The sequence below is a fragment of the Lethenteron reissneri genome, chromosome 51 (assembly GCF_015708825.2).
Source record: "Lethenteron reissneri isolate LAM-NWPU_2019-01 chromosome 51, ASM1570882v1, whole genome shotgun sequence".
Classification (NCBI taxonomy): domain Eukaryota; kingdom Metazoa; phylum Chordata; class Hyperoartia; order Petromyzontiformes; family Petromyzontidae; genus Lethenteron; species Lethenteron reissneri.
Window position 1 is genome coordinate 9,385,591 of NC_083829.1, and position 27,216 is coordinate 9,412,806.

General features: G+C 51.1%; 1 protein-coding gene across 2 annotated transcripts; it reads left to right on the forward strand.

The window, feature by feature from the left end:
- Nucleotides 1-655: 655 nt before the first annotated feature.
- On the forward strand, nt 656-27,216 carry ANKRD7 (ankyrin repeat domain 7). Of its 2 annotated transcripts, none has more exons than XM_061572665.1 (12): nt 656-1,091; nt 11,286-11,664; nt 12,934-13,051; nt 15,130-15,303; nt 18,505-18,611; nt 19,389-19,526; nt 22,182-22,315; nt 23,308-23,344; nt 23,992-24,068; nt 24,858-24,918; nt 26,710-26,888; nt 27,059-27,216. In XM_061572665.1, exons 2-9 carry the CDS (start codon nt 11,465-11,467, stop codon nt 24,035-24,037), a joined length of 954 nt encoding a protein of 317 aa, XP_061428649.1. In that variant the 5' UTR covers nt 656-1,091; nt 11,286-11,464; the 3' UTR covers nt 24,038-24,068; nt 24,858-24,918; nt 26,710-26,888; nt 27,059-27,216. The 2 variants fall into 2 exon arrangements, with proteins under 2 accessions (XP_061428649.1, XP_061428650.1); XM_061572666.1 differs by lacking the exon at nt 656-1,091 and adding an exon at nt 1,331-1,406.

Genomic DNA, 27,216 nt, shown 5'->3' on the forward strand with positions numbered 1-27,216 from the left:
AGCAGGGAGAGCAGCAGCAGCAGGGGGAGAGAAGCAGCAGGGGGAAGCAGCAGCAGGGAGAGCAGCAGCAGCAGGGGGAGAGAAGCAGCAGGGGGAAGCAGCAGGGAGAGCAGCAGCAGCAGGGGGAGAGAAGCAGCAGGGGGAAGCAGCAGCAGGGAGAGCAGCAGCAGCAGGGGGAGAGAAGCAGCAGGGGGAAGCAGCAGGGAGAGCAGCAGCAGCAGGGGGAGAGAAGCAGCAGGGGGAAGCAGCAGCAGGGAGAGCAGCAGCAGCAGGGGGAGAGAAGCAGCAGGGGGAAGCAGCAGGAGAGCAGCAGCAGCAGGGGGAGAGAAGCAGCAGGGGGAAGCAGCAGCAGGGAGAGCAGCAGCAGCAGGGGGAGAGAAGCAGCAGGGGGAAGCAGCAGCAGGGAGAGCAGCAGCAGCAGGGGGAGAGAAGCAGCAGGGGGAAGCTGCAGCAGGGAGAGCAGCAGGGGGAGAGAAGCAGCAGGGAGAGCAGCAGCAGCAGGGGGGGGGGGAAGCAGCAGCAGGGGGAGAGAAGCAGCAGGGGGAAGCAGCAGCAGGGAGAGCAGCAGCAGCAGGGGGAGAGAAGCAGCAGGGGGAAGCAGCAGCAGGGAGAGCAGCAGCAGCAGGGGGAGAGAAGCAGCAGCAGCAGGGGGAGCAGCAGCAGGGGGAGAGAGAGAGGAGCGCGATGCACAGCAGCAAGCGAAGAGTCGAGGAGTAGTCGAGTGTAGTAGCATTACTGTAGTGCAGTATCTGCAGTAGTGCAGCAGTAGTAGCAATGTCGTTGAGTGCAGTAGCATTACTGTGATGTAGTGTAGCAGCAGCTGCACTAGTGCAGGAGTGTGTAGTAGTAGTATTAGGGTGTAGTAGTGGTAGTAGTAGTGTAGTAGTAGTGTATAGCACTACACGCACTGTACCGGCTACTGTACACAATACACGCACTGTACCGGCTACTGTACAGCACTACACGCACTGTACCGGCTACTGTACAGCACTACACGCATTGTAACTGAACGAACTGTACGGGACGCACTGTACACGTACAGTAGGACTGTAGCAACAACAAGAACAGCAGCCGACGACGTTCGCCACCAAGTAAGTGGCGCATGTGCCAGGCTAGGTGCACCTTGAGGCCGTCACGTTACGTGTGGAAAGCTCACTGACTGGAGGTCACGGGACAGACCCAGGTGCCAGGCTAGGTGCAGGAACAGGTCACGGGACAGACCCTGCAGGTGCCATCGGTTCATTGCTGTGCCAGGCTAGGTGCAGGAACAGGTCACGGGACAGCCCCCCCCCCCCAGTGTTTATCGCAGTACTGCCCGCACTGTACGTACAGTGCGGGCAGTACTGTACGTACAGTGCGGGCAGTTGTGGGAACCGCAGAGACGGATCATTGGTGCCAGAGTCGAGGTTCGGTTGTTGTTGCTGTTGTTGATGTTATTGTTGCTGCTATTGCTGCTGTTATTGATGTTGTTATTGATGTTATTGTTGTTGCTGTTCGCTGTTGCTGCTGTTATTGTTGTTGCTGCTGTTATTGATGTTGCTGCTGTTATTGTTGTTGCTGCTGTTATTGATGTTGCTGCTGTTATTGTTGTTGCTGCTGTTATTGATGTTGCTGCTGTTATTGATGTTGCTGCTGTTATTGTTGTTGCTGCTGTTATTGTTGTTGCTGCTGTTATTGATGTTGCTGCTGTTATTGATGTTGCTGCTGTTATTGTTGTTGCTGCTGTTATTGATGTTGCTGCTGTTATTGTTGTTGCTGCTGTTATTGATGTTGCTGCTGTTATTGTTGTTGCTGCTGTTATTGATGTTGCTGCTGTTATTGTTGTTGCTGCTGTTATTGATGTTGCTGCTGTTATTGTTGTTGCTGCTGTTATTGATGTTGCTGCTGTTATTGTTGTTGCTGCTGTTATTGATGTTGCTGCTGTTATTGTTGTTGCTGCTGTTATTGATGTTGCTGCTGTTATTGTTGTTGCTGCTGTTATTGATGTTGCTGCTGTTATTGATGTTGCTGCTGTTATTGATGTTGTAGCTGTTGCTGTTGCCGGTTGTTGCTGTTATTGTTGTTGTCGCTGCTGTTGTAGTCTCCGTTTGACACGGCTTCTCGTAATTATTGTTGCCCCCCCCCCCCCCCCGCTTATTAATACCAACAACATAAATACAACATTATTAATACAACAACATTATTAACACCCACAACATTAAATGAAACCGTCGGCGTCTACGCTCCCGAGAATTAGCGAGCGCGTTTGGCGTAAATAAAATATAATTAGATTCTTAAACGCGTCATGGATGCGTTACGATGCACAGCGAGAGTAAATAGTGAACAACAACTAAACTACCACGGTCATTGACTCACCCACCTCCACACACACACACCTTTGTTTTGTGAACTTTAGGCGACAACTTTGGTTTAAATGTTGGCGCGCCTCCAACCACTTGACGGAGGAGTGGAGGGTCCTCTTGTTCAATTGCTGCCTTGAGCCGCGTTGTGTGATCGTGTGGTGGTGAGGGTGGTGGTGGTGGTGGTGAGGATGGTGGTGGTGGTGGTGAGGGTGGTGGTGAGGGTGTTGGTGGTGGTGAGGGTGGTGGTGGTGGTGGTGAGGATGGTGGTGGTGGTGGTGAGGGTGGTGGTGAGGGTGGTGGTGGTGGTGGTGAGGATGGTGGTGGTGGTGGTGAGGGTGGTGGTGAGGGTGTTGGTGGTGGTGAGGGTGGTGGTGGTGGTGGTGAGGATGGTGGTGGTGGTGGTGAGGGTGGTGGTGAGGGTGGTGGTGGTGGTGGTGGTGAGGATGGTGTTGGTGGTGGTGAGGGTGTTGGTGGTGGTGAGGGTGGTGGTGGTGGTGGTGAGGATGGTGGTGGTGGTGGTGAGGGTGGTGGTGAGGGTGTTGGTGGTGGTGAGGGTGGTGGTGGTGGTGGTGAGGATGGTGGTGGTGGTGGTGAGGGTGGTGGTGAGGGTGGTGGTGGTGGTGGTGAGGATGGTGGTGGTGGTGGTGAGGGTGGTGGTGAGGGTGTTGGTGGTGGTGAGGGTGGTGGTGGTGGTGGTGAGGATGGTGGTGGTGGTGGTGAGGGTGGTGGTGAGGGTGGTGGTGGTGGTGGTGGTGAGGATGGTGTTGGTGGTGGTGAGGGTGTTGGTGGTGGTGAGGGTGGTGGTGGTGGTGGTGAGGATGGTGGTGGTGGTGGTGAGGGTGGTGGTGAGGGTGTTGGTGGTGGTGAGGGTGGTGGTGGTGGGTGGTGAGGATGGTGGTGGTGGTGGTGAGGGTGGTGGTGAGGGTGGTGTGGTGGTGGTGGTGGAGGATGGTGTTGGTGGTGGTGAGGGTGTTGGTGGTGGTGAGGGTGGTGGTGGTGGTGGTGAGGATGGTGGTGGTGGTGGTGAGGGTGGTGTGAGGGTGTTGGTGGGTGGTGAGGGTGGTGGTGGTGGTGGTGAGGATGGTGGTGGTGGTGGTGAGGGTGGTGGTGAGGGTGGTGGTGGTGGTGGTGAGGATGGTGTTGGTGGTGGTGAGGGTGTTGGTGGTGGTGAGGGTGGTGGTGGTGGTGGTGAGGATGGGTGGTGGTGGTGGTGAGGGTGGTGGTGAGGGTGTTGGTGGGTGGTGAGGGTGGTGGTGGTGGTGGTGAGGATGGTGGTGGTGGTGGTGGTGAGGGTGGGTGGTGAGGGTGTTGGTGGTGGTGAGGGTGGTGGTGGTGGTGGTGAGGATGGTGGTGGTGGTGGTGGTGAGGGTGGTGGTGAGGGTGTTGTGTGGTGGTGAGGGTGGTGGTGGTGGTGGTGAGGATGGTGTGGTGGTGGTGAGGGTGGTGGTGAGGGTGTTGGTGGTGGTGAGGGTGTGTGGTGGTGGTGGTGAGGATGTTGGTGGTGGTGAGGATGGTTGGTGGTGGTGAGGATGTTGGTGGTGGTGAGGATGTTGGTGGTGGTGGTGAGGAGTTGGTGGTGGTGGTGGAGGTGGTTAGTGGTGGTGGTGAGGATGTTGGTGGTGGTGGTGAGGATGTTGGTGGTGGGTGGGTGGTGAGGATGTTAGTGGTGGTGGTGGTGAGGATGTTGGTGGTGGTGGTGAGGATGTTTGGTGGTGGTGGTGTGAGGATTGGTGGTGGTGGTGGTGAGGATGTTGGTGGTGGTGGTGGGGTGGTGGTGGGTGTTGGTGGGTGAGGGATGGTGGTGGTGGTGGTGAGGATGGTGGTGGTGGTGGTGAGGGTGTGGTGAGGGTGGTGGTGGTGGTGGTGAGGGATGGTGGTGGTGGTGGTGAGGATGGTGGTGGTGGGGTGTGAGGGTGGTGGTGAGGGTGGTGGTGGTGGTGGTGGAGGATGGTGGGAGTGGTGGTTGGTGTGAGGGTGGTGGTGAGGTGTGGTGGGTGGTGGTGAGGATGGTGTTGGTGGTGGTGAGGGGTGGTGGGTGGTGAGGGTGGTGGTGGTGGTGGTGAGGATGGTGGTGGTGGTGGTGATGGTGGTGGTGAGGGTGTTGGTGGTGGTGAGGGTGGTGGTGGTGGTGGTGAGGATGGTGGTGGTGGTGGTGAGGGTTGGTGGTGAGGGTGGTGGTGGTGGTGGTGAGGATGGTGTTGGTGGTGGTGAGGGTGTTGGTGGTGGTGAGGGTGGTGGTGGTGGTGGTGAGGATGGTGGTGGTGGTGGTGAGGGTGGTGGTGAGGGTGTTGGTGGTGGTGAGGGTGGTGGTGGTGGTGGTGAGGATGGTGGTGGTGGTGGTGGTGAGGGTGGTGGTGAGGGTTGTTGGTGGTGGTGAGGGTGGTGGTGGTGGTGGTGAGGATGGTGGTGGTGGGGTGGTGAGGGTGGTGGTGAGGGTGTTGGTGGTGGTGAGGGTGGTGGTGGTGGTGGTGAGGATGGTGGTGGTGGTGGTGAGGGTGGTGGTGAGGGTGTTGGTGGTGGTGAGGGTGGTGTGGTGGTGGTGGTGAGGATGTTGGTGGTGGTGAGGATGTTGGTGTGGTGAGGATGTGGTGGGGTGGTGAGGATGTTGGTGGTGGTGGTGAGGATGTTGGTGGTGGTGGTGAGGATGTTGGTGGTGGTGGTGAGTGGTTAGTGTGGTGGTGGTGGTGGTGAGGATGTTGGTTTGGTGGTGGTGGTGAGGATGTTGGTGGTGGTGGTGGTGAGGATGTTGGTGGTGGTGGTGGTGAGGATGTTGGTGGTGGTGGTGAGGATGTTGGTGTGGTGGTGAGGATGGTGGTGGTGGTGGTGAGGATGTTGGTGGGTGGTGGTGAGGGTGGTGGTGGTGGTGGTGAGGATTGTGGTGGTGGTGGTGAGGGTGGTGGTGAGGGTGTTGGTGGTGGTGAGGGTGGTGGTGGTGGTGGTGAGGATGGTGGTGGTGGTGGTGAGGGTGGTGGTGAGGGTGTTGGTGGTGGTGAGGGTGTGGTGGTGGTGGTGGTGAGGATGTTGGTGGTAGTGACGATGTTGGTGGTAGTGAGGATGTTGGTGGTGGTGAGGATGTTGTTGGTGGTGGGTGAGGATGTTGGTGGTGGTGGTGAGGGTGTTAGTGGTGGTGGTGAGGATGTTGGTGGTGGTGGTGAGGATGTTGGTGGTGGTGGGGTGAGGGATGTTAGTGGTGGTGGTGGTGGTGAGGATGTTGGTGGTGGTGGTGAGGATGTTGGTGGTGGTGGTGGTGAGGATGTTGGTGGGTGGTGGTGGTGAGGATGTTGGTGGTGGTGGGTGAGGATGTTGGTGGTGGTGGTGAGGATGGTGGTGGTGGTGGTGAGGATGTTGGTGGTGGTGGTGAGGATGTTAGTGGTGGTGGTGAGGATGTTGGTGGTGGTGGTGAGGATGTTGGTGGTGGTGGTGGTGGTGGTGAGGATGTTAGTGGTGGTGGTGGTGAGGGTGTTGGTGGTGGTGGTGAGGATGTTGTTGGTGGTGGTGAGGATGTTGTTGGTGGTGGTGAGGATGTTGATGGTGGTGGTGAGGATGTTGATGGTGGTGGTGAGGATGTTGATGGTGGTGGTGAGGGTGTTGGTGGTGGTGGTGGTGGTGAGGATGTTGGTGGTGTGGTGAGGATGTTGGTGGTGGTGGTGGTGGTGAGGATGTTGGTGGTGGTGGTGAGGATGTTGGTGGTGGTGGTGGTGAGGATGTTGGTGGTGGTGGTGGTGAGGATGTTGGTGGTGGTGAGGATGGTGGTGGTGGTGAGGATGTTGGTGGTGGTGGTGGTGAGGGTGTTGGTGGTGGTGGTGGTGAGGGTGTTGGTGGTGGTGAGGGTGTTGGTGGTGGTGAGGGTGTTGGTGGTGGTGGTGGCGAGGGTGTTGGTGGTGGTGGTGAGGGTGTTGGTGGTGGTGGTGAGGATGTTGGTGGTGGTGAGGATGTTGGTGGTGGTGAGGATGTTGATGGTGGTGGTGAGGATGTTGATGGTGGTGGTGAGGGTGTTGGTGGTGGTGGTGAGGAACTTGGTGGTGGTGGTGAGGAACTTGGTGGTGGTGGTGAGGAACTTGGTGGTGGTGGTGAGGAACTTGGTGGTGGTGGTGAGGAACTTGGTGGTGAGTGGTGAGGAACTTGGTGGTGGTGGTGAGGATGTTAGTGGTGGTGGTGAGGATGTGGTGGTGGTGGTGAGGATGTTGGTGGTGGTGGTGAGGGTGTTAGTGGTGGTGGTGAGGATGTGGTGGTGGTGGTGGTGAGGATGTTGGTGGTGGTGGTGGTGAGGATGTTAGTGGTGGTGGTGGTGAGGGTGTTGGTGGTGGTGGTGAGGATGTTGTTGGTGGTGGTGAGGATGTTGTTGGTGGTGGTGAGGATGTTGTTGGTGTGGTGAGGATGTTGATGGTGGTGGTGAGGATGTTGATGGTGGTGGTGAGGCTGTTGATGGTGGTGGTGAGGGTGTTGGTGGTGGTGGTGAGGATGTTGGTGGTGGTGGTGGTGAGGATGTTGGTGGTGGTGGTGGTGAGGATGTTGGTGGTGGTGGTGAGGATGTTGGTTGGTGGGTGAGGATGGTGGTGGTGGGTGGTGAGGATGTGGTGGTGGTGGTGGTGGTGAGGATGTTAGTGGTGGTGGTGAGGATGTTGGTGGTGGTGGTGAGGATGTTGGTGGTGGTGGTGGTGGTGAGGATGTTAGTGGTGGTGGTGGTGAGGGTGTTGGTGGTGGTGGTGAGGATGTTGTGGTGGTGGTGAGGATGTTGATGGTGGTGGTGAGGATGTTGATGGTGGTGGTGAGGATGTTGATGGTGGTGGTGAGGGTGTTGGTGGTGGTGGTGGGGGTGAGGATGTTGGTGGTGGTGGTGAGGCTGTTGGTGGTGGTGGTGGGGTGAGGATGTTGGTGGTGGTGGTGAGGAACTTGGTGGTGAGTGGTGAGGAACTTGGTGGTGAGTGGTGAGGAACTTGGTGGTTGGTGGTGAGGAACTTGGTGGTGAGTGGTGAGGAACTTGGTGGTGGTGGTGAGGATGTTAGTGGTGGTGGTGAGGATGTTGGTGGTGGTGGTGAGGATGTTGGTGGTGGTGGTTGTGAGGATGTTAGTGGTGGTGGTGGTGAGGGTGTTGGTGGTGGTGGTGAGATGTTGTTGGTGGTGGTGAGGATGTTGTTGGTGGTGGTGAGGATGTTGATGGTGGTGGTGAGGATGTTGATGGTGGTGGTGAGGATGTTGAGTGGTGGTGGTGAGGGTGTTGGTGGTGGTGGAGAGGGTGTTGGTGGTGGTGGTGGTGAGGATGTTGGTGGTGGTGGTGAGGATGTTGGTGGTGGTGGTGAGGATGTTGGTGGTGGTGAGGATGTTGGTGGTGGTGGTGAGGATGGTGGTGGTGGTGGTGAGGATGTTGGTGGTGGTGAGGATGTTAGTTGTGGTGGTGGTGAGGATGTTGGTGGTGGTGGTGAGGATGGTGGTGGTGGTGAGGATGTTGGTGGTGGTGGTGAGGATGTTAGTGGTGGTGGTGGTGAGGATGTTGGTGGTGGTGAGGATGGTGGTGGTGAGGGTGTTAGTGGTGGTGGTGGTGGTGAGGGTGTTAGTGGTGGTGGTGGTGGTGAGGATGTTGGTGGTGGTGGTGGTGAGGATGTTGGTGGTGGTGGTGGTGAGGATGTTGGTGGTGGTGGTGGTGAGGATGTTGGTGGTGGTGAGGATGGTGGTGGTGGTGAGGATGTTGGTGGTGGTGGTGGTGAGGGTGTTGTGGTGGTGGTGGTGGTGAGGGTGTTGGTGGTGGTGAGGGTGTTGGTGGTGGTGGTTGGTGGTGGTGGTGGCGAGGGTGTTGGTGGTGGTGGTGAGGGTGTTGGTGGTGGTGGTGAGGATGTTGGTGGTGGTGAGGATGTTGGTGGTGGTGAGGATGTTGGTGGTGGTGGTGAGGATGTTGGTGGTGGTGGTGGTGGTGAGGGTGTTGGTGGTGGTGGTGAGGATGGTGGTGGTGGTGGTGGTGAGGATGTTGGTGGTGAGGACAGGCGATTGTGGCGAGTGTGAGACTCGTAATATAAAAGGTTTTTGGGTTAGATCGCGTTATTTGTGCGTCGTAACCCTCCACCACCCGACACGGCCAATCGGTAACAAAATGTGTCACGTTGACAAATAGTTCACTACTTGAGCCCACCGGTGTGTTTGAAGAAGGCATCTACAACATTTAGCATTTGAGTAGTACGACGTTTTGCTGGACATTACATCCAGCATCATCGGGCGATTTGCCAGAATGGTGAAGCCATCCCACGTGTTTCCGGTCTTAAATATCGTTGTTGAACCCCATCAGGATTCGAGATCAATAATCAGCCACTTAGCATGTGAATCACCTGTAAGTGATTGCAATATGTGTTGTGTATTACTTAATAATACGCTTCAAGGCTGCGCTGAGTCTGTAGCTATCACAGCGATTAAAATTATTAGAATTCTTAATTTCAATTGATTCACTAATCTTGGCCAGCAATACTGTAATTAGTTTAGCATAAGACTTCAACGGTATCAAAATCAATTGGATGTCCTTGTTGGCAAGCATGCTGTGCCACTGCTGACAGCTGTGTTTGAGAGAATTTAATGTTCCTTTGGTGTTCTTTTAGTCTTACGCTGATGTTACGTGCCGTCCGTCCAATATAACACTTACCGCATGAGCCATTGATCCGATATACACCTTCTGTTGATCACTTCGGTGATTAATGTTTAGTACAAGATACTAGTTTTTGAATTTTGTGCATAATACCAAATTTCACTTTAATGTTTGGCTTTTGCAAAACACGGGCTAATTTGTTAGTAACTCCCGAGATATATGGTATTTTAATTGTTTTGATAATCTGATCACTTTCAGCAGTATTGTTGTTCAATCTCGACTTGGCATTCAATGCTCTGTTAATTTGAACATTATTGTAGCCATTCAGTCTTAGTGCTTCTTTAACATGTTTTATCTCTCTCCTTAGACTTTCACCATCTGACACTGTCTTTGCCCGATGTATGAGCGTCTTGATGAGAGAGGATTTCTGAGCTGGGTGATGATGTGAATCTGCATTCAGATAGGCATATGTGTGTGTTATTTTGCCATTTTGACCACATCCAAGCAAAATATCCAGGAATGGGAGTGTGTTGTTCACCTCCATTTCCATGGTGAACTGATTGACTAGGTTTTGCGCATTGAGATGATTTAAAAATGCATTTAGTGTATCTTTACCATGTGGCCAGACAACCAAAGTGTCATCGACATATCTAAACCAAAAAAGATGGTTTTAATATACTTGAGGCAAGTGCTCTTGTTTCAAAGTTTTCCACGTACAGATTTGCTATAGCCGGAGATAAAGGAGAGCCCATTGCTGCTTCTTACTTTTGTTTAAAGAAGTCACTTCTCCACAAGAAATAAGTTTTTATTTAGACAATGGTCAGCTAGTTTTGGAATATCTTCTGGTAAACCTGTCTTCTTTACCAGTGCATCAAGTAATTTTAGTGACTCGTTAACTGGAAACTTAGTGAACAGAGAAATTACATCAAAACTTACCAGAATATCATTGGGGTTAAGTTTAATATCTTCAATCACATTCACAAGATGTTCCGAATTTCTTATAAATGAAGATGTCCTTCCGATGTAGGGCTGTATTCGTTTAGTTACATATTTTTCTAATTTGCGACACATTTATAAATAACGCGGTTTAACCCAAAAACCTTTATTATGAATAATACTGGTCGCGAAAGCCTACGTGTTAAACTGAGTATGTGAGACTGTTGTGTGAGCATGTGCGGGAGCGGTGGTGAGGATGTGGTGGTGAGGACAGGTGATTGTGGTGAGTATGTAAGACTGCGTGTGGGGGGCAGTGGTGAAGAGGTGATGGTGAGGAGAGGGGATTGTGGTGTAAATTCTAGTGCAGGTTCCCTAAAGTCTCAACGACCATTGGCATTAAAATTTGAAGTCAATTAGAACAATAATTAACTCATTCTCACCACATGTTGCACATCTCACCCACGTAGGCTTCTGGGAGTGAATGATTACATTTGTTGTTATTTTGTGCCACGTGAACAAACAAACACAAGTCCCCACTCAATTAATTAATGACGAGTCAATAAACATTGCCTCAAAAGTAGGAAAATATAAACAATTTTCTACTAATGAATATGCTGCTTTTTTGTGACGTGTGTTTGTGCACCACTGCCAACTGTGCAGTCTCACCGAATGATTTGTAAATAAGTTGAGTCGTTATGGCACGCAGCGTCATCATTCTTGGTAAATATGTAGCCGTGCAGCACCAATGTTAGACGTACCTTTCAATCAGCCTACGGGATTATCTGACGGTAGATATTTACCGTAATCTTCTTGGTGGCCGCAGTGTTCGGTAATCTGTTAAGAGTGATTTGAGCGCGGCGCTAGCTATAAGCTACTTGTGACACTTTTAGTTGCGGCCATCGGTACCTTAACGGCGATCGCTCGAATGAATTGTTACGCGGGCCGGGATTTTGACGTAAATGTGGCTGAATTGTGTTGTTTGTAATTCAGTTCTGTATAGCTGTTGAAAAGTAAAAACGCAACACGTTTGTCCAAAACACACCGTGGCTTTTAAATTGAAAAGTAAACAACGGGCGACGTTTCTGGGCAGTGGCACTCCTCGACAACACGTTGCATTTGAAAAGACGCAAGCGTCGACTGTTGTATATTTTAGTTTTCCTTTTAAGGCCGCGTTGTTTTCGACGAATGTGTCGAGTTTGTTTTGTTATTCGTGCTTTTGCGCTACTGCAAACTTAGCGGCACCAACGAATTGTGCAAATATTGCATTGCCGCGCGTGTGTTTGCATTGTATGTGCGTGTAAATCCTTAATGTAGTGCCTTGTGAATGTCCATCTGAAATGCAAACTGTATTTTATCCACTTGATTGTAGAGTACTACATTTTTTGTGCATCTTTAATCACATCACCTAAATGTGCCCCTTTACCATCCGTGCCTTGCAGGGCTGAAACCGTGGAAGAATCATGCCCGCATGCTAGTGGCTCACCACTGACGGGGCATGAGGGATGCCCTTGGCTGTGAGGACCTGGCGCTCTAGCTCGATCAGTGCCAGCGGTGGCCACGAGTGGCTCACGCGGTGCCTCTGCATGCTACTCGAGGCAGGCGTACGGAGGCCGTCAGCATGAAGAAAATCTTTGGACTTGGGAAGCGAAAGAAGGGGCTTTCGCCGTCCGCGTCCGAGACGGGCAGCGTGATTTCTCGGTACGAGCTCAAGGACAAGGACTTGGGGAAACTGCACAAGGCTGCCGCTTCGGGGGAGCTCGAGAAACTGAAACGGCTGCTCAAGAAGGGTGACGTGAACCAGCTCGACAAACAGAACAGGTACCTAATTCTAGATGTGAAGCTTTCGTGACTGCAAGGATTCATATTCTTGGGTTTTTTTCAGTAAAGTCACATAGGTAAAAATTTTTATTAATGAAAGTAAAATAAAAAATAAAAATCACGACGTTTCAGCAATCGTGCTGTGACGGTTCCACCTGAAGACGGAAGCTTGTGTTGCCTCCGAAACGTCGTGATTTTTATTTTTTATTTAACTTTTATTAATTTTAATTTTTACCTACGTGACTTTACCGAAAAAACCTAAGAATAAGAACAGGTACCATCACGCCTCCGCCCTCACCGTTCACATTTGTACGTACGTACATATGTTGAATTTCTTTCGCACCGTACGTAGCCAACCGCGCTAATCGGAGGTGCGCGGGAATGACAACAAACTAAACACTAAAAGCAGTTCTAAAGAACTGTGTTTTCAATCTAGATTTAAAAGCGCGTAGCCCCAGTGGCTTCCTGATATCGGAAGGAAGAGCGTTCCAGACGGCTGCAGATGTGCATATGAAAGCGCATGATGCATGACCTCGTGTAAAACCACAGTAAATTGTTTACCTTCTATTAAACATGTGTATCTCTAATGATAGTAGGTTTTTCCCCTTTTTTCTGGCAACAAAACAGTTGTGTTAAGATGTTAAAACACCAAACTGAAAACTTTTACAAGGAATCATGTCTGCATTAACCACAATACTTGTGGTCAGAATGCAAACAAAAAACATACTCAGATAATATATGCATTGTCCTTGAAACTGATTGGTCCACACCAGAGACAGCTTTCTTTTGAGCCTCGTCTCAAACGGTGTTAGACCAGAGGACGCCAAAAGGCGTACAGCCCAAAAACAATGCATTATCAGAGTAATGAGAGCTCGGGGTGAGCATCTACATCATGGAATCTCCTTTGCCAGTACCAAAATATGATAATAGTTTCGTCCCATTTTTTCTGGCAACAAAACTGGTGTTAAGATGTTTAAACACCAAACTGAAACATTTTACAAGGAATCATGTCTGCATTAACCACGATGCTTGTGGTCAGAATGCAAACAGAAATCATACTCTCATAGTTTGCATTGCCAGAAAGAAAGGGGAAAAACCTAATATAATAGGAGATCGCATGATGTGTATGTCTAGCTGACTGTTTCTTTCTAAGTGAAGAAAGTGAAATCAGATTACTCACAGCAACACGATTTTTTGAGACGTAATACCTTTAAGGTTGTTATTATTTTATTGCGAAGCTGCTAAATTTAATTAATTTTCTATTTTCAGAACACCCTTGCATCTGGCCTGCGCCAATGGACATTCAGACGTCGTGTTTTTCCTCCTGCAAAACAACTTTGTGAAGCTGAATTTATGCGACAATGACAACCGCTCTCCATTGATGAAGGTGAGAATTGTTGTAGGGTAATGCATTCATTAAAACATTGGGGCCCTTCAACTGTGTAACAAGTATAACCCGTAAAAACAAAGTTTTTCACAATAAATCCTTTATATGCGTGGCGGCTAGAGTCCTCTTGTCCTCTGGCTTGAGATGGCTGCCACCTATGGGTCAGATGATTGCATTGCACCATTAAGCAATTGGTAATTAAATATAATATTTTTGTCCTAAAAAGTGTAAAATTTTGGAAAAAAATTTTCACGAACATTAATTGTCACGCACAACGAGTCTGTGTGGAAAATGTCAGCTCGATTGGATCACGGGAAGTGGGTTAAAAAACGACCGAAAGATTTGCACGGTCGTAAGCAAGCAAGCAAGCGAACTTAATATAAAGGATTTAAAAACCTCACACCCCGTGGTAGGCGGTAAAGCGGTAGCGCACAGCTGACGCCTGAGACCCAAATCTCAGTCTTGCAACGGAGTAGCGGCGATGCTCTCACAATGTTAGCAAGGTCATGGTCCCGGGCCGTTAATTGACGGCACGCAAAGCCATTGTCTAAATGCGTTTGGTAAGACGGGGCGATGTGTTGCACGTCTCTCCGTTTGACACTCGTTCTTGTTTGTACTCTAATCCACGTCAACCCGCTATTGGTCATATCAAGTTTCTCAATGGCAACTTCTGTCCATACTCGACATTCTTCCTTTCAGCAGAAGTGTTGCTTATCCATGTGTAGGGGTGTTAGAGAGAGAGCCGTTATGCATGGCAGCTTATGGGAAACAAACACAGTGGGAGGGGCTACGTGAGTGCACGGGGGGTGCTCTCAACGACGTCCGCACCGGGCAGCCCGGGGCCCCACTCCTTAGCGGGGGTTGAGTATAAAAGGGGATGTGTCAGAAGGCTCGGGGGGAAATGTTAAGCTAACGAGAAGACTGAAGACATCTTAGCTAGAGCCCTGGACTCCCCTAGTTCGACGTCCTTATCAGGGCTGAACAGGATCGAGCCAGCGGCGTGGTTCCGAGAGCCAGAGCCGGTGCTCTTGTCAGAGCAGGTCTGGGACTCCGGGTACCGGGCCCGACTTACCAGTGTCGGGCCAGATAGCCTCCCCTAGCCCGTTAGTGGAGGACTAAGAGGCAGGCTAGGGTAGCTAGCGTGTGTATTCCCAGCTAGCCGGGTGAGGGGGCCGATACCCCCTCGAGTGTTATATGCCCACTGTTGTGCTGTGAAATAAACCCGTGTGCCTCCAACTCCGGCGTCAAGAGTCGTCAACGGTATTACACATGCGCCACTTGACTGCTGGTGCCTGTGTGTTTATGTGTGCGTCTTTGGGGGAGCGGTGGCGCAGCGGTTAGCGCGCCATGCTATGAACCCGGCGACCCGAGTTTGATTCCCGCTCACAGCCAACACCAGTGACGATTATCTGAACCGGTCCTGGGCCTCCCATAGGTCGACTCGGCCTCAAACGAGTACCTGGTGTAGCGGTGTGTAGCAAACATCGCCACTGGGGAGACAGAGGTGGTCGGGCGTGGTGTTGGCCACCCACCCCCTCGTGTACCATACCGGCCTTCATAGGTGCTCGCTAACAGCACTTGCCCCAACAGTCTGCTAAGACAATAAGGGGTGTCTTTGTCTGTGCGTACCTCTGTGTGTGCGCGTACCTGCGTATGTGCCTCTGTGCCCATGTACCTATGTGTGTGCGTGCATGCATGCCCGTGTGTGTGTGCGTACCTGTGGGTGTGTGTGCCTGTATGCTCGCGAACACGCACAGTGGGAGCAGTCATTCAGTTGTCAACACGCTCTAATACGAACCTGGTGACCCCAGTTCGATTCCTGCTCACGTCCAACACCAATGATGATTATGGCTCCCCATGGTCGACTCAGCCTCAAACCAGTACCCGGTACGGCGTGTAAACATCGCCGCTCGCGAGACAAAGGCCACCGGGCGTGGTGCTGGCCACCCACCCCCTCGTGTGCCACAGTGCTGCTCGTAAACTGCACTTGCCCCAAACGCCCGTTACAGGCTACACGGGGGATCTTTGTCTTTTGTGCGTTCGCTCGTCGTCCGGTTTGTCCTGCGCGTGGCCCATAGGCCGTGCAGTGCCAGCAGGAGGCGTGTGTGAAGGCCCTGCTGGAGCACAAGGCCGACCCCACCCTCGTGGACTCCAATGGCCTCACGGCTCTGCACCAGGCGGCGCTCATACCCAGCTGCCCTATCGCTCAGCTGCTGCTCCGGCACAATGCTCACATCGACGCCGAGAACAAGGTACTCTGTCCCATCCGGGAGCTAACTCCGCGGATCCTGTAAATCCGCGGCACGTTTGCAAAAGGAGAAAAAGAAGAAAGGAAAAAATCATCCAAGAATCTGCAATTAAATGTTTTTTGCTCCATCGCGGTGTATCGCACATTTTTGGGAGTTTAAAGTCATGCAACTCCGTTACTCCATGCGACGCCATTCACTGATTCAAGAGCCGAATGGCTCACAGGGCTATACCAAATAAATGAAACTGAAAAACTGATTTGCACAATAGAGAAGTGCAGAAGTTGACTGTCGACTTCAATAATCCGTGAAAAAAATCATTCATTAAAAAAATGCTAATTATAGGTGTTTTTGCTTTCTATCTCTCTATTTAAGGCCTCGACACAGAGGCATTGGGTCTCTGTGTGTCTATGTTTTGTGTCTCTCTCTGTGTGTCTCTGTTGTCTCTATCTGCTTGTGTGTCTTGTGTGTCTCCGTGTCTGTGTTTTGTCTCTCTCTCAAATTTAGTTCTATCTGACGACAGTTGCTTGTGTTGCAATCGGGTACGGGTAGCCGGGTATCGGGTAGGGTACGGGTATCGGGTACCCGGTTGCGACCTCTGCTATACCGCCTTCTGTTGGCGAGCCACGGTATGGCTGGCTCCTTGACGCCCACGGGAAAGGAGTTTCCCGATGTTCGTTCGATCCACCGACCCTTGTTGGCTCCGCGGTGCTGGATTACAGGTCACGCACGTAGCCGCCACCGGCGCCCGCCTTTTGTCGTGAGCGGATGTGAAACGTGACCCGGCGTTGGTGGCCGTGAAAGGCTCGCGGCTTGCTGTTGTCGTTCCGTAGCCATGGAGTGCACAGCACCCCAACGGCTCAGGCCTGTGCTACATTCATTGTTAATGAATCCTCTCCCATGACAGCAAGTGTCTTGTGCTTTTCTTAATGCAGCGCCAATTTGTCAGATATTTTTCAACTTGTCGGTCATGTGGTCTTTATTTTTTATACGTCACCGTATATGGCAGGGAGAAGGGATAAGTCAAAATGTATTTTTTTTTAAGATAAAAAAAACTATGATTTGGTGATGCTGGTTTGGCAGCGGATTACGGGAGCACGAATCACAAAAAGACTAAACATGTTCCTCAATAACATCGTGACTTAAAAAGGAAAAAAATATATCGAGTGTTGTTTAGATCAATTGCCTTTCGCAAATTTGGGCAGTGGCCCTTCATTTGTGTTCTCTGAAGAAGCACAATTGCCTGACCCAATTGGTGCTCGACCAGAGGACGCCAAAAGGCGTACACAGCTCAAAGACAATGCACTATCAAAGTAATGAGGGCTCGGGGCGAGCATCTACATCATTAGACCTCCTTTGCCAGTACCAAAATATAATAATAAGGGTTTCCCTTTTTTCTGGCAACACAACTGAAACCTTTTTACAAGGATTCATGTCTGCATTAACCACAATACTTGCAATCAAAATGCAAACAAAGCTGTCCCTTTGTGTGGACCAATCAGTTTGAAGGACAATGCATATATTATCATAGTGTGTTTTTTGTTTGCATTTTGACTGCAAGTATTGTGGTTAATGCAGACATGAATCCTTGTAAAAAGGTTTCAGTTTTGTTGCCAGAAAAAAAGGGGAAAAACCCTATTATTATATTGTGGTACTGGCAAAGGTGGTCTAATGATGTATAAGGGTCGTAAACTTGGCGATCAATTTCCCGTCAAGGTGAAAGCTTCCCATAGGACTGCTTTGTGAACTGCTCGTTATTTCTGGGCAATGTTGCGTGCAATTATGTTGATCTTTCTCGTTGTACGCTATCACTGTGCTGACATCATGCCACAAGGAGAGTAAGCCTGCCTCTTGGGAACTCTCGCAGAAAGCATTGCATCACTGCACGTTAGATCACTTGCCTCTGGGAAGGTGAAATCACACAATTGTGCTTCTGAGCGCTGTTGAGTTGTCCTTTATTCACACTTACAGGTTGCTGCCCTCTTGCAGAATGAACTTGTGTGTCGCTTGAACGGATGTTTGTCGAGTGGGCTGAAGCCGAATGGACGTGTGCCGCTTGTATTATGAGCAGAAGCTATCGGCATTTTTTTGCCGTGCTTGTGTCGTCCCTACCCCACACTCCCACCCTCCCTGTCTCTCCTCCCTGGCTCCTCCCCCCCCCATCTCTTGCCTATATGGCCTCTTGTTGCAGCAGCCCCTTTTGCCCACTTCAGCAATTGTTTCTTGCTGTGGTTGTCCCACCTGATGACGGACGCTTGTGTTGCGCCCGAAACGTCGTGATTTGTTTTATTTTATACCTACGTGGCTTTACCGAAAGAACCAAAGTGCATGGATCCCTGCAGTCACGAAAACTTCAAATCTAGATTGAAGCTATCATATTCTTGGTTCTTTCGGTAAAGTCACGTAGAAGGGAAACAATAAAATAATAAAAATATAAAACAATAAAATGCTCACGACGTTTCGACTGCAACACACGCAATCACCATCAGGTGTGAAATCCACAGCAAGAAAATTTGAAAAAATTGGCGTTTTTTTTTTAAAGCTATCAACTCGCTACGATTGAGAACCAAGTTTATTCATAGGTGGCTGCAACCTGCTGTCAAACCCAGGGTCTTCGGTGCCAGCTGACTGCTTTTACGTGGTGATATATATTTAATTATTTTACAGTCACCAGCCACCACTCTTCAGCATAGGGTGTTATGCCCCCTAAATACCAGCAGGACGGGCGTCGCGCGTGCAGCGATGAAATCTGCGTGCTCACCCCAAACCTGCCTTACTCCGCGCTGAAGTACGCGTGTGGTGCAGCGTCACGCCTGGCAAGATTGAACTATAACCGTGCACAGACGCACCCACCGGTGGTCCCTGAAATCGTGGGATGTTAATTGTAGAACGACTTGACCTGGTGTTTATTGTCGTAGGCCCCCCCCCCTCCCGGTTGTGGAACTCCCCTACTGGTGCCCCCCCACCCCACCGCCCCCCAGTTGTGGAAGTCCCCTACAGGCGACGGAGCTTTGGCGAGCGGGCTATTGCAGTGCATCAGTGACCGCCGCATTATTGGTCAACCCAACTGTTTTACGTTGACGTCGGTCAGGATGAGCGAGCTAGAAACTGGCTGCTGCACCCCCAGGTATCATCGCCTGGACGTTGTCATGGCGGCAGTGGGTTTTTGGGCTGCAGTGGGTGTGCTGTGCTCTGCACTCCGTGTAGGATGGGAACACCCCGCTGCTGCTGGCGATGAGCAGCGGCGACCTGACCATGGTTGAGCTGCTGCTGAGGCACGGCGCCAATGTGGACAGCAGGAACCATGCCCGGCGGTAGGTCCCATTTTCACCCACCCACGCACCCACCCACGCACCCACCCACGCACGCACCCACCCACGCATCCATCCGCCCACCCATGCAACCACCCACGCATCCACCCACCCACGCACCCACTCACCTACGCACCCACCCACGCACCCACCCACGCATCCACCCGCCCACCCACGCACCCACCCACGCACCCACCCACGCACCCGCCCACCCACGCACCCACCCGCCCACGTACCCACCCACCAGAATCGCACTTCCACTTTACCGCCTCAATCACAAACATCCCAGTCGGTGCGATACGAAGTGAAAAACGCACGCGTGTAAAGTTCTTGATTGGCCAATTTTATCGTGAGAATCCACCTTTAAACTTAGCGGTGAGCTGAAACGGCAGGAGCAATGATGCTTGCACGTCGTCCATGATGCTCATCTGAAGTGCTCGGAGTACATTCTTACGTCAGGTGGTAGCGGGGAAGGGTCTTATGACAGAAAATTTGACCAGATCGTGTCGTGGCCAAGGCAAAACAAATATTGAATCACAATTTTTATTATAATTATCCACTGCTGTTGTTTACATAGCCCATAATATTTAGTTCACGGCAACTGTTATCCATATCACTCCGACGTATGCTCTCGTACAAAACGTGACGAGGACAATCCTTTCCTGATGTTTGCATCTGTCCGTATTGCATCCTTGCCAACGCAGCTTTGTAACGCAATCGTTGCCACCCGGCGGTCTACGACGCCGCTCCCCCCCCCCCCCTTTTTTTTAACGTGAGCAGGACCCCGCTGATGATCGCGGCGAGCAACGGCGAGAACGAGATCGTGAAGCTGCTGCTGGAGCACGGGGCCGACGTGTCGTGCAAGGACGACAAGGGCTGGTCGGCCGAAGACCACGCCGTCATTCATGGGCACCACGCGTAAGTCACAGGGAGTTACGCCCCTCCCCTCCCGCCCCCCTCGGTTGTGGCGAGTACAAATCCCCGTGCGATACCAAGGGGGTCTTTCAAATATTGTGTGCCGGCTGACCAATCGATAAAACGGGTGTTTCGCTGGAGGGTTGTGCCGCCACAGATTCGTGACGTTACCGGGCGCCGTGGCGCCACAACGCCTCTGCACGTGGCCACTCATCTGCGCATTTTTTTCCTACGTCTCTCTCGAAGCCGTGTCTTTACGTCTCCTCGAGCCATAACCTCCCCCGCGAGCCATCGCTTGGCGGGTCACCGCAAGAGCCGCTGGGTGCCCCATCTGGCCTGCGGCCCGCCAGTTGCAGAACCCGGGTAGACAGGGACTCCTCGACTTACGAACGAGTTAGGTTCCACAGGTCCGTTTGTAAGTCGATTTGTTCGTAAGTGCCAACTTTACTCCCGTCGATTCCAAACACGTTGTACGGCGTGGACACTAAACACGGGGAATGGCTTTAAAAGTTGTATAATCTGCTGGAGATGTAGATGCCACTGGTTCTTCACTTTCTGCAGATGTAGATGCCACTGGTTCTTCACGTTCTGCAGATGTAGATGCCACTGATTCTTTACGTTCTGCAGATGTAGATGCCACTGGTTCTTCACGTTCTGCAGACGTAGATGCCACTGGTGCTTCACGTTCTGCAGATGTAGATGCCACTGGTTCTTCACGTTCTGTAGATGTAGATGCCACCATCATCACCTATTGCGCGGCGGTTAAACTTACGACTCTCGGTCCGAGCAGGCAACTGGACATACGGACAGGTTTGATCGTATCTCTGAAAGTTCGTAAGTCTAATGTTCGTAAGTAGAGGAGTCCCTGTATAAATGAAAATCATGATGTCAATTGCTGTCACTGCCTATTAACATCTCGCATTTCACCGGCATTGGTTTAAAGCATGCCTGACTGCTGCTGATGAGACACTGAATGGCGAAACCAGTCTGGAGTTTTGCTTGTGTTGAACCAATGCTTCTGAGAAGTTGACTCCCAGAAGGCTGTGCGGCCGATAGGATATGTAACAAAAAATTCAGTTTGTATGTGGACAGCCACATGGGAAGTAGGCAGATTGTCGTTTGATTGACTTTGTCACTTGTATTGTGCTTTGACGTGGCGATTGTTCAGTGCTTGAGTTACAGGTCTTGAAAGCCATTGTAGCAGTATAAAAATCTATCTATAAAAAATAGCACAATTAAAAAACCCTGCTATACGAAACATTACTTTTAAAAGTAGACTTTCTAAGTATGTCTAAAGCTTAAAGTGCATTGCATTCATGTGAACGTTTCCGTTTTTGAATTCGCCTCACATTTTCTACTGCTTGAACCGAGTGTTGCGGTGTGTCACTTCTACTGCGTTGGAATTTTGTGCCGAGGAAGTGTGAGTCTGCAACGGGGCATTTGTTGACGGGGAATTCTGACTGAGTTGGTGCAATTTCCGCTTCCTGTCCTGCCCTTGGCACAGGGGTCAATGCAGGGAGACGCGTCTGCTCCAAAGCTCGGCTCGCCACATCGCCGAGTCCTCGCGGCAATGCCTGCACACGGTGTAGATTAGTGAGTCAAAAGAAGGTGGTTAATACGTCAGGCCTTAAAGCCTTAAGCTCGCAACACCCTTGCCAAAATACAGTAACGTAATCTAAAGCCTTCTGTCAATTCACACCTGGACGAAGGCCTTAACTTAGCTTTCTAAAGATGCTGCACATAGCAACAGTAATAATAACTTCAACGGCTGTTCACTCGCTCTGGAAAAGAGAGAGAGAGCGAGTCGGACGCGCGAGGAACCACAGCCGAGTGAGACAGGCAAGCCAGGTAGTGAGCCCCCTCAAGCTCTGGAGTCCTCTATATATATGAAAGTGTTAATCGGCCATTTAATGAGGTTCTACGTGTTGGAGGAAACTGGAGCACCCGTAGGGAAACACACGCGCGAGGGGGCAGCGCTCAATCTCGTACAAGACGAGACAGGTGGAGTCCGCATTCGCTGTACTGCGTTCCCCTGGTGGGCGAGGCTATGGCACCTCGACGTCCACGGGAAGGGAGTTTCACAACATTTGTGCGGTGGTCCTCCAACCCTAGCTGCCTCCACAGCGCTGGGTTGCAGGCGACGTGCGTAGCCAGTACGACATGCGTAGCCGACCGGCTTACCCGCGTCTGTCTTTGCATATGCAAAAGAAAATCACTCCAGGAACAGGATTTTATATATATAAAGATGACTGTTAATTATGATTTTTAAATCCTTTATATTAAGTTCACTTGCTTGCTTGCTTGCTTACGACCGTGCAAATCTTTCGGTCGTTTTTTAACCCACTTCCCGTGATCCAATTGAGCTGACATTTTGCACACAGACTCGTTGTGCGTGACAATGTATTTTCGTGAAATTTTTTTTCCAAAATTTTACACTTTTTAGGAAAAAATAAATTATATTTAATTACCAATTGCTTAATGGTGGTAGGCATTCATCTGACCCATAGGTGGCAGCCATCTCAAGCCAGAGGACGAGAGGACTCTAGCCGCCACGCATATAAAGGATTTATAGTGAAAAACTTTGTTTTTACAGGTTAATTTTTAATTTGTTGCAATCGCTCTGTTTGCCGTTCTGTGTGCTTGTGGTGCGTTTGGCAGGTGCTCTCACCTGATTGGGGAGCAAGGGGTCAGGGCTGCACAGTCACGGGTGTCTGTGGGCAGCACGGGGAGGGGCCCTGTCCTGCCAGAGCTGGGGGCTGCCGCTCGCTTGGGCATTCCCGCGCTCAACAAAGGTGCCTCGTGATTTCAATTGGACGAGTTGTTTGTCCTTTACTTGAGGCCAATATATTTTTTTTAGGGTCGGGCCACGTATTGATCTGCCATTGCTGTACACTCGTACATGTGTAGTGGGTTCCACGGAGGCACACACCTGAACTTGGAGGCAACACGTTTATTATAACACCCCCAACAGGGTTTCTACATAAACGTGCACAGGTACTAGACTCCAACAGGGTAACTACTTTAACGGGTCAGGTCAGCAACACGTGCCTGATCCACGATGCCGAGCGTAACGACCGAAGACCGACAAGACGTAGCACCGAGGGTTCCATCCCAGCAGACAGCCGCAATTGCTCTCGGGACCTCCCTTTTATGCCTCGCTCTGCCCTCTGGATCTCAGCAGAAGGTTCTCGACCAAGCACCACGTGTCCCTCAAGCCGCCACCCTTTGGGCCCCCTCGCTACAATGTCCCGGTCACGTGCCCTCTCGGGTTTCACCCAGACTGTCACGTCCTCACGTGCCCTCTCTCTGACCGTCACCAGAACCAGGCCCCCTAGGGCAGCTCATATGCCATACCTACTCTGGTGTCAGAGAGGTTCAAGACACGCAGTTCCACCCTTGTGACAGCAGCTGGCGCTAAACACAATAGTCCAATTACGTCACTGCACATGTGACAAGTTTAATTTGTTTGGCTTATAGCGGGTGTTGGGAACATCTTGTGACGTATATTTGGCTAAGTCATTATGTCGCCTAAAGCATATATCTGTGGGCTATTTGTAAGTAATGCGTTTAGAGTATTTGGCTGCTACAAACTTCCATATAATAAGCCACTTCGTTAAGCTATCATTTGTGGCCAGGCCGCTTCTGAAAAAGATCTCTATAGGTCTCAATAGGCCTTAACCTGATAAATTAATATAGTTTAGGTTGAATGGTATACACACTGGAATTTTACCGCAGATGTTTGAAAGCGTGTCCTGTCTAACTGTCAACTTTGTTTTAATTTCAGCGGGAGAAGATGCTTCTCACACAGAGACATTGAGCAGGTACCAGAGTCCTCCTGAACCTATTGCAGTGTGCGCCTTGTATAGTATTTCGTCCATTGCTGTTGGTGCGATGGTTTGGATTTTCAGGTTGAAATCTCCTAGTTGATTTTATTCTTACCCAGGGAGAACTCAATTGCCAAGGATAGTCCCGTGTGCAAGAGGCTATCCTCGCCGCTTGAGTTCCACATCCTGGAGTGGATGTGATTACTGTCGGCATCGATGCCATTTCAGTTGGTGTTACGCATAATGAAGTTGTTTTTTGTCATTGCCAATTTTCCTTTGTGCTCTGTCAGCGTCTGCGATGACAGGGCCTTGGTGAAATCCCCTGCACTTGTGTCTTTTCCGTATCAATTCTCTTGTTCATTTTGAAACCTCTCTGCTCCATGTCCTTCAATTGCGTCCATCCGCACCTCCGATTAGCGCGGCCGGCTGACGTACGGCGCGAAAGAGGTTCAACGTACATACCTACAAGGAGTCTAATTCATACGTTGTCAGAAAACTCTGCACGAGTTGGGTGCCGCGGTTCTCCCGATGTTGCCGTCGAAAGTTTGTCCAGCGACGAGTGCGCGAGGTTCCCGCGGGCCGCTGAGTGAGCGTCGACGCTTCCCCCCTGCAACCCTGGCCGCTGCTGTCGCTTTGCCCTGCAGGACCGGGGCCACGGCGGAGGAAGCCGCAGGCTCTGTGTTCCAGTGACGACGAGGACGTCCTCGACTTCAGCCCAAAGGTTTTTGTTTTTAAACTGCTACAAACGTTGCTGAGCCGCAAGCTCAAAGCACCAAAACGCCAAACGGCCGCAACCAATGGCACTATCGACGTTGTAATGGACCCCCCACCCTACCTCCCCTTCCCCACCCAGCCCCTTGCCACCCTCCCCACCCAGCCCCTCCCCACCCTTCCCTCCCCACCCAGCACCACCCTCCCCACCAGCCCCTCCCCACCCTTCTCTCCCCACCCAGCCCCACCCTCCCCACCCAGCCCCCCCCCCACCCTCACCTCCCCTCCCCACCCAGACCCACCCTCCCCACCCCAGCCCCTCCCCACCCTTCCCTCCCAGCCCCACCCTCCCCACCAAGCCCCTCCCCACCCTTCTCTCCCCACCCAGCCCCACCCTCCCCACCAAGCCCCTCCCCACCCTTCTCTCCCCACCCAGCCCCACCCTCCCCACCCAGTCCACCCTCACCTCCCCTCCCCACCTAGATCCACCCTCCCCACCCAGCCCCTCCCCACCCTCCCCACCCAGCCCCCTCCCTCCCTCCCCACCCAGCCCCTCCCTGCACGACGGACGGACACAATAATCCCCTGTGGGCTGGTGGAACTAGTGGGTTCCTACCAGTTTAAATGTAAGCTTACAAGCACAATAACGTACTCCAATATGTTTGTGGTATATAACATATACATTTATCCTGTGAAACTGCAAAGTAAGCATACACATTTGTGCTGTAATACTGCAAAGTAATAATGTTATACGGCATTCGGTGATTCCGTTGAACTCATGTTGAGCTTTCTCTTACAGAAACCTTTGAAACCTGACTTATCTAAACTCCTGTCAGTAAGCCAAAGGTTGGAAAGTGAAGGTAAGTGTGCACTGCGTTTATAGTTAATAAAAACGAATGTTTTGCCGTGGTTTTTGAAATGTATGCGTTCCTCCTCAACGCACCCTTGACCAATGCAACGTCGCTAAGGCCGCGTGCCATTGCGGCTATGGAAGCCTTGTGTCGAGTGCTCTCTCTCCCCGCAGTTCCATCCCCCCTCTCGATCTGAAGCTAAACGGTGCCACTTTTCTGCAATTTCCCCTCCGCTCATTTCTGGCAGCAGCCTGTTTCTGAACACAAGTTGCCGCTTCTGTTTTTACGTGACAATTATCGAGCCATTATGATCTTGCCCCGTTGCATCCGCACATAGATTCCAAAATACGAAAAAGGATTCTAGATTTGAAGCTTTCGTGACTGCAAGGATTCATACTCTTAGGCTTTTTCGGTAAAGTCACGTAGGTAAAAAATTAAAATAAAATTCATAGAAGTAATAATAGAAATAAAATGAAATAATATAAAATACTAATTATTTTATTTCTATTATTACTTCTATTAATTTTCTTTTTTACCTACGTGACTTTACCGAAAAAAGCCTAAGAGTACGAAAAAGGATGACATCAGAAGAGTTTGTGATGTCGTCTCGTTTGTAATTAATGTTTTAATTAAAAAAGTAAATGCAGCTGAGGCCTTGGTGTCCCCAGACTCCAGACCAGGCCTGCTCTACTGATCCGGCATCGTTGAGATGCTAGGTTAAATCCCTGGCTTCTGGGTTTTTCTCTCTTTCGCTCATGAGGTCCATAATGTCTGTGTCGGAGACACCGAGATCCCGGATTGGAGTTTCAAAATCCGGGGGTCAGGATGCTCCGAGGCTCTACCCCCCGCCCTCTCCTCTCGTCTGAGCAGCCCGGCCCATCTCGCTAACCTCACACCAGGGATCCGGCCAAGCCAATGTCACCTGAGTATAACTGCGGGAGTGGGGAAATAGGCCCCTTGAATTCAGATGTAGTGGTTCTGTGATGTCATTTCCCGGGGCTTTTTCATGACACGGTGGTGCACTGCTCAGTGGCGGAGCTGCGGGCGGACATGTCTTCATCTCTCAATGGTACTGCCGGTGCCGCAATTGCAACGTAATCAGGGCGGGGCGAGGTGGGGGAGGGAAATAAACTTGCTCGGCTATGAACATCTGACAAATAATATATATTAGGTAAATAAATGAGGTTGAAATTATGAGATGTGTACATAACTGAGGTTCGTTATTAATTAACACAACAAATATCAATCAGTCCAGTATTATTATTACGATTAAACATTTGCTTGTCCTCACCACGCAGATATTTTCCACCACTTTGGCCCTTTCTCTTTGCGTTGCCAACGATGCATCCGCCACCCACACGTGACCTCATCCAGCCAAATCTTGACTTGAAGCTTTCGTGACTGCAGGAATTCATCTTCTTGGCTCTTTTTCGAAAGACCCACGAATACTCATCCTGCCAATCACAGCTGCTGTGAGTTGCCGATCGAGCTCCAGCTTCGATTCCGAAGTGTTGCAGCCTCTGTTACAAGCGTCAACACAGATATGAACGCCGTTTTAAGCAGCTGTAATGCAGAAAAGTTGCACTGTTTAATTTCACCTCTACCCATTCGATAAAAAGCAGGCCTCATCGCCGTTCTATAGAATCCCTACCTGTCGTTGCTTTACGCATATTTCATTATTAAAGCGAGTCATCGTCAGCATGGCCATACGTTTACAACCCCACCGGATCTGTTAAGTTCGTTGCGAGTAGCAATTTTTCCATTCGTGCTTATCCCAGTTGTTCCCTCCCTATCCCTTAGGCTCTTCCGACCCCTATCCAGTCCCTGAGCAGGAGTTTGCCGGAGAGAGCGGAGATGAGAGGAACGTGTCTGCACGCCCGCTCCCCCGCGCCTCCCCTCCCAGCTCCTACAGCCGTGTCCCTCGCCCTTCCTCGCCCGCACCCCGGCTAGATCCCTTCGCTCGTCCTGGTCGTCTCAAGGTAACCTACCCCCCGCCCACCCATCCCGTAGTGTCTCCCTCCGGTGCCCTGTCCTCCCCGGAGAGCTTGATTGGATTAGAGCGGTGAGCGGTGATCCTTTTTTTTCCCCTCGGCGGTACGTTTCCCTCTCGGTGGTGCCGAATAATATAAAACGGTGGTTTCGTCGTCAGTTGAAGAAGGAGATGAAGCCGAAGAGGAAGAGGAGGAGGAGAGAAGTTGGGATGAGTCGGAAGATATTGAGGATGAAGGAGAGAGCCACACCGTGGACGATGACGATTATGATGACGGCGACGATGTTGATGTTAGTGATGATGATGTTGAGGGTGAT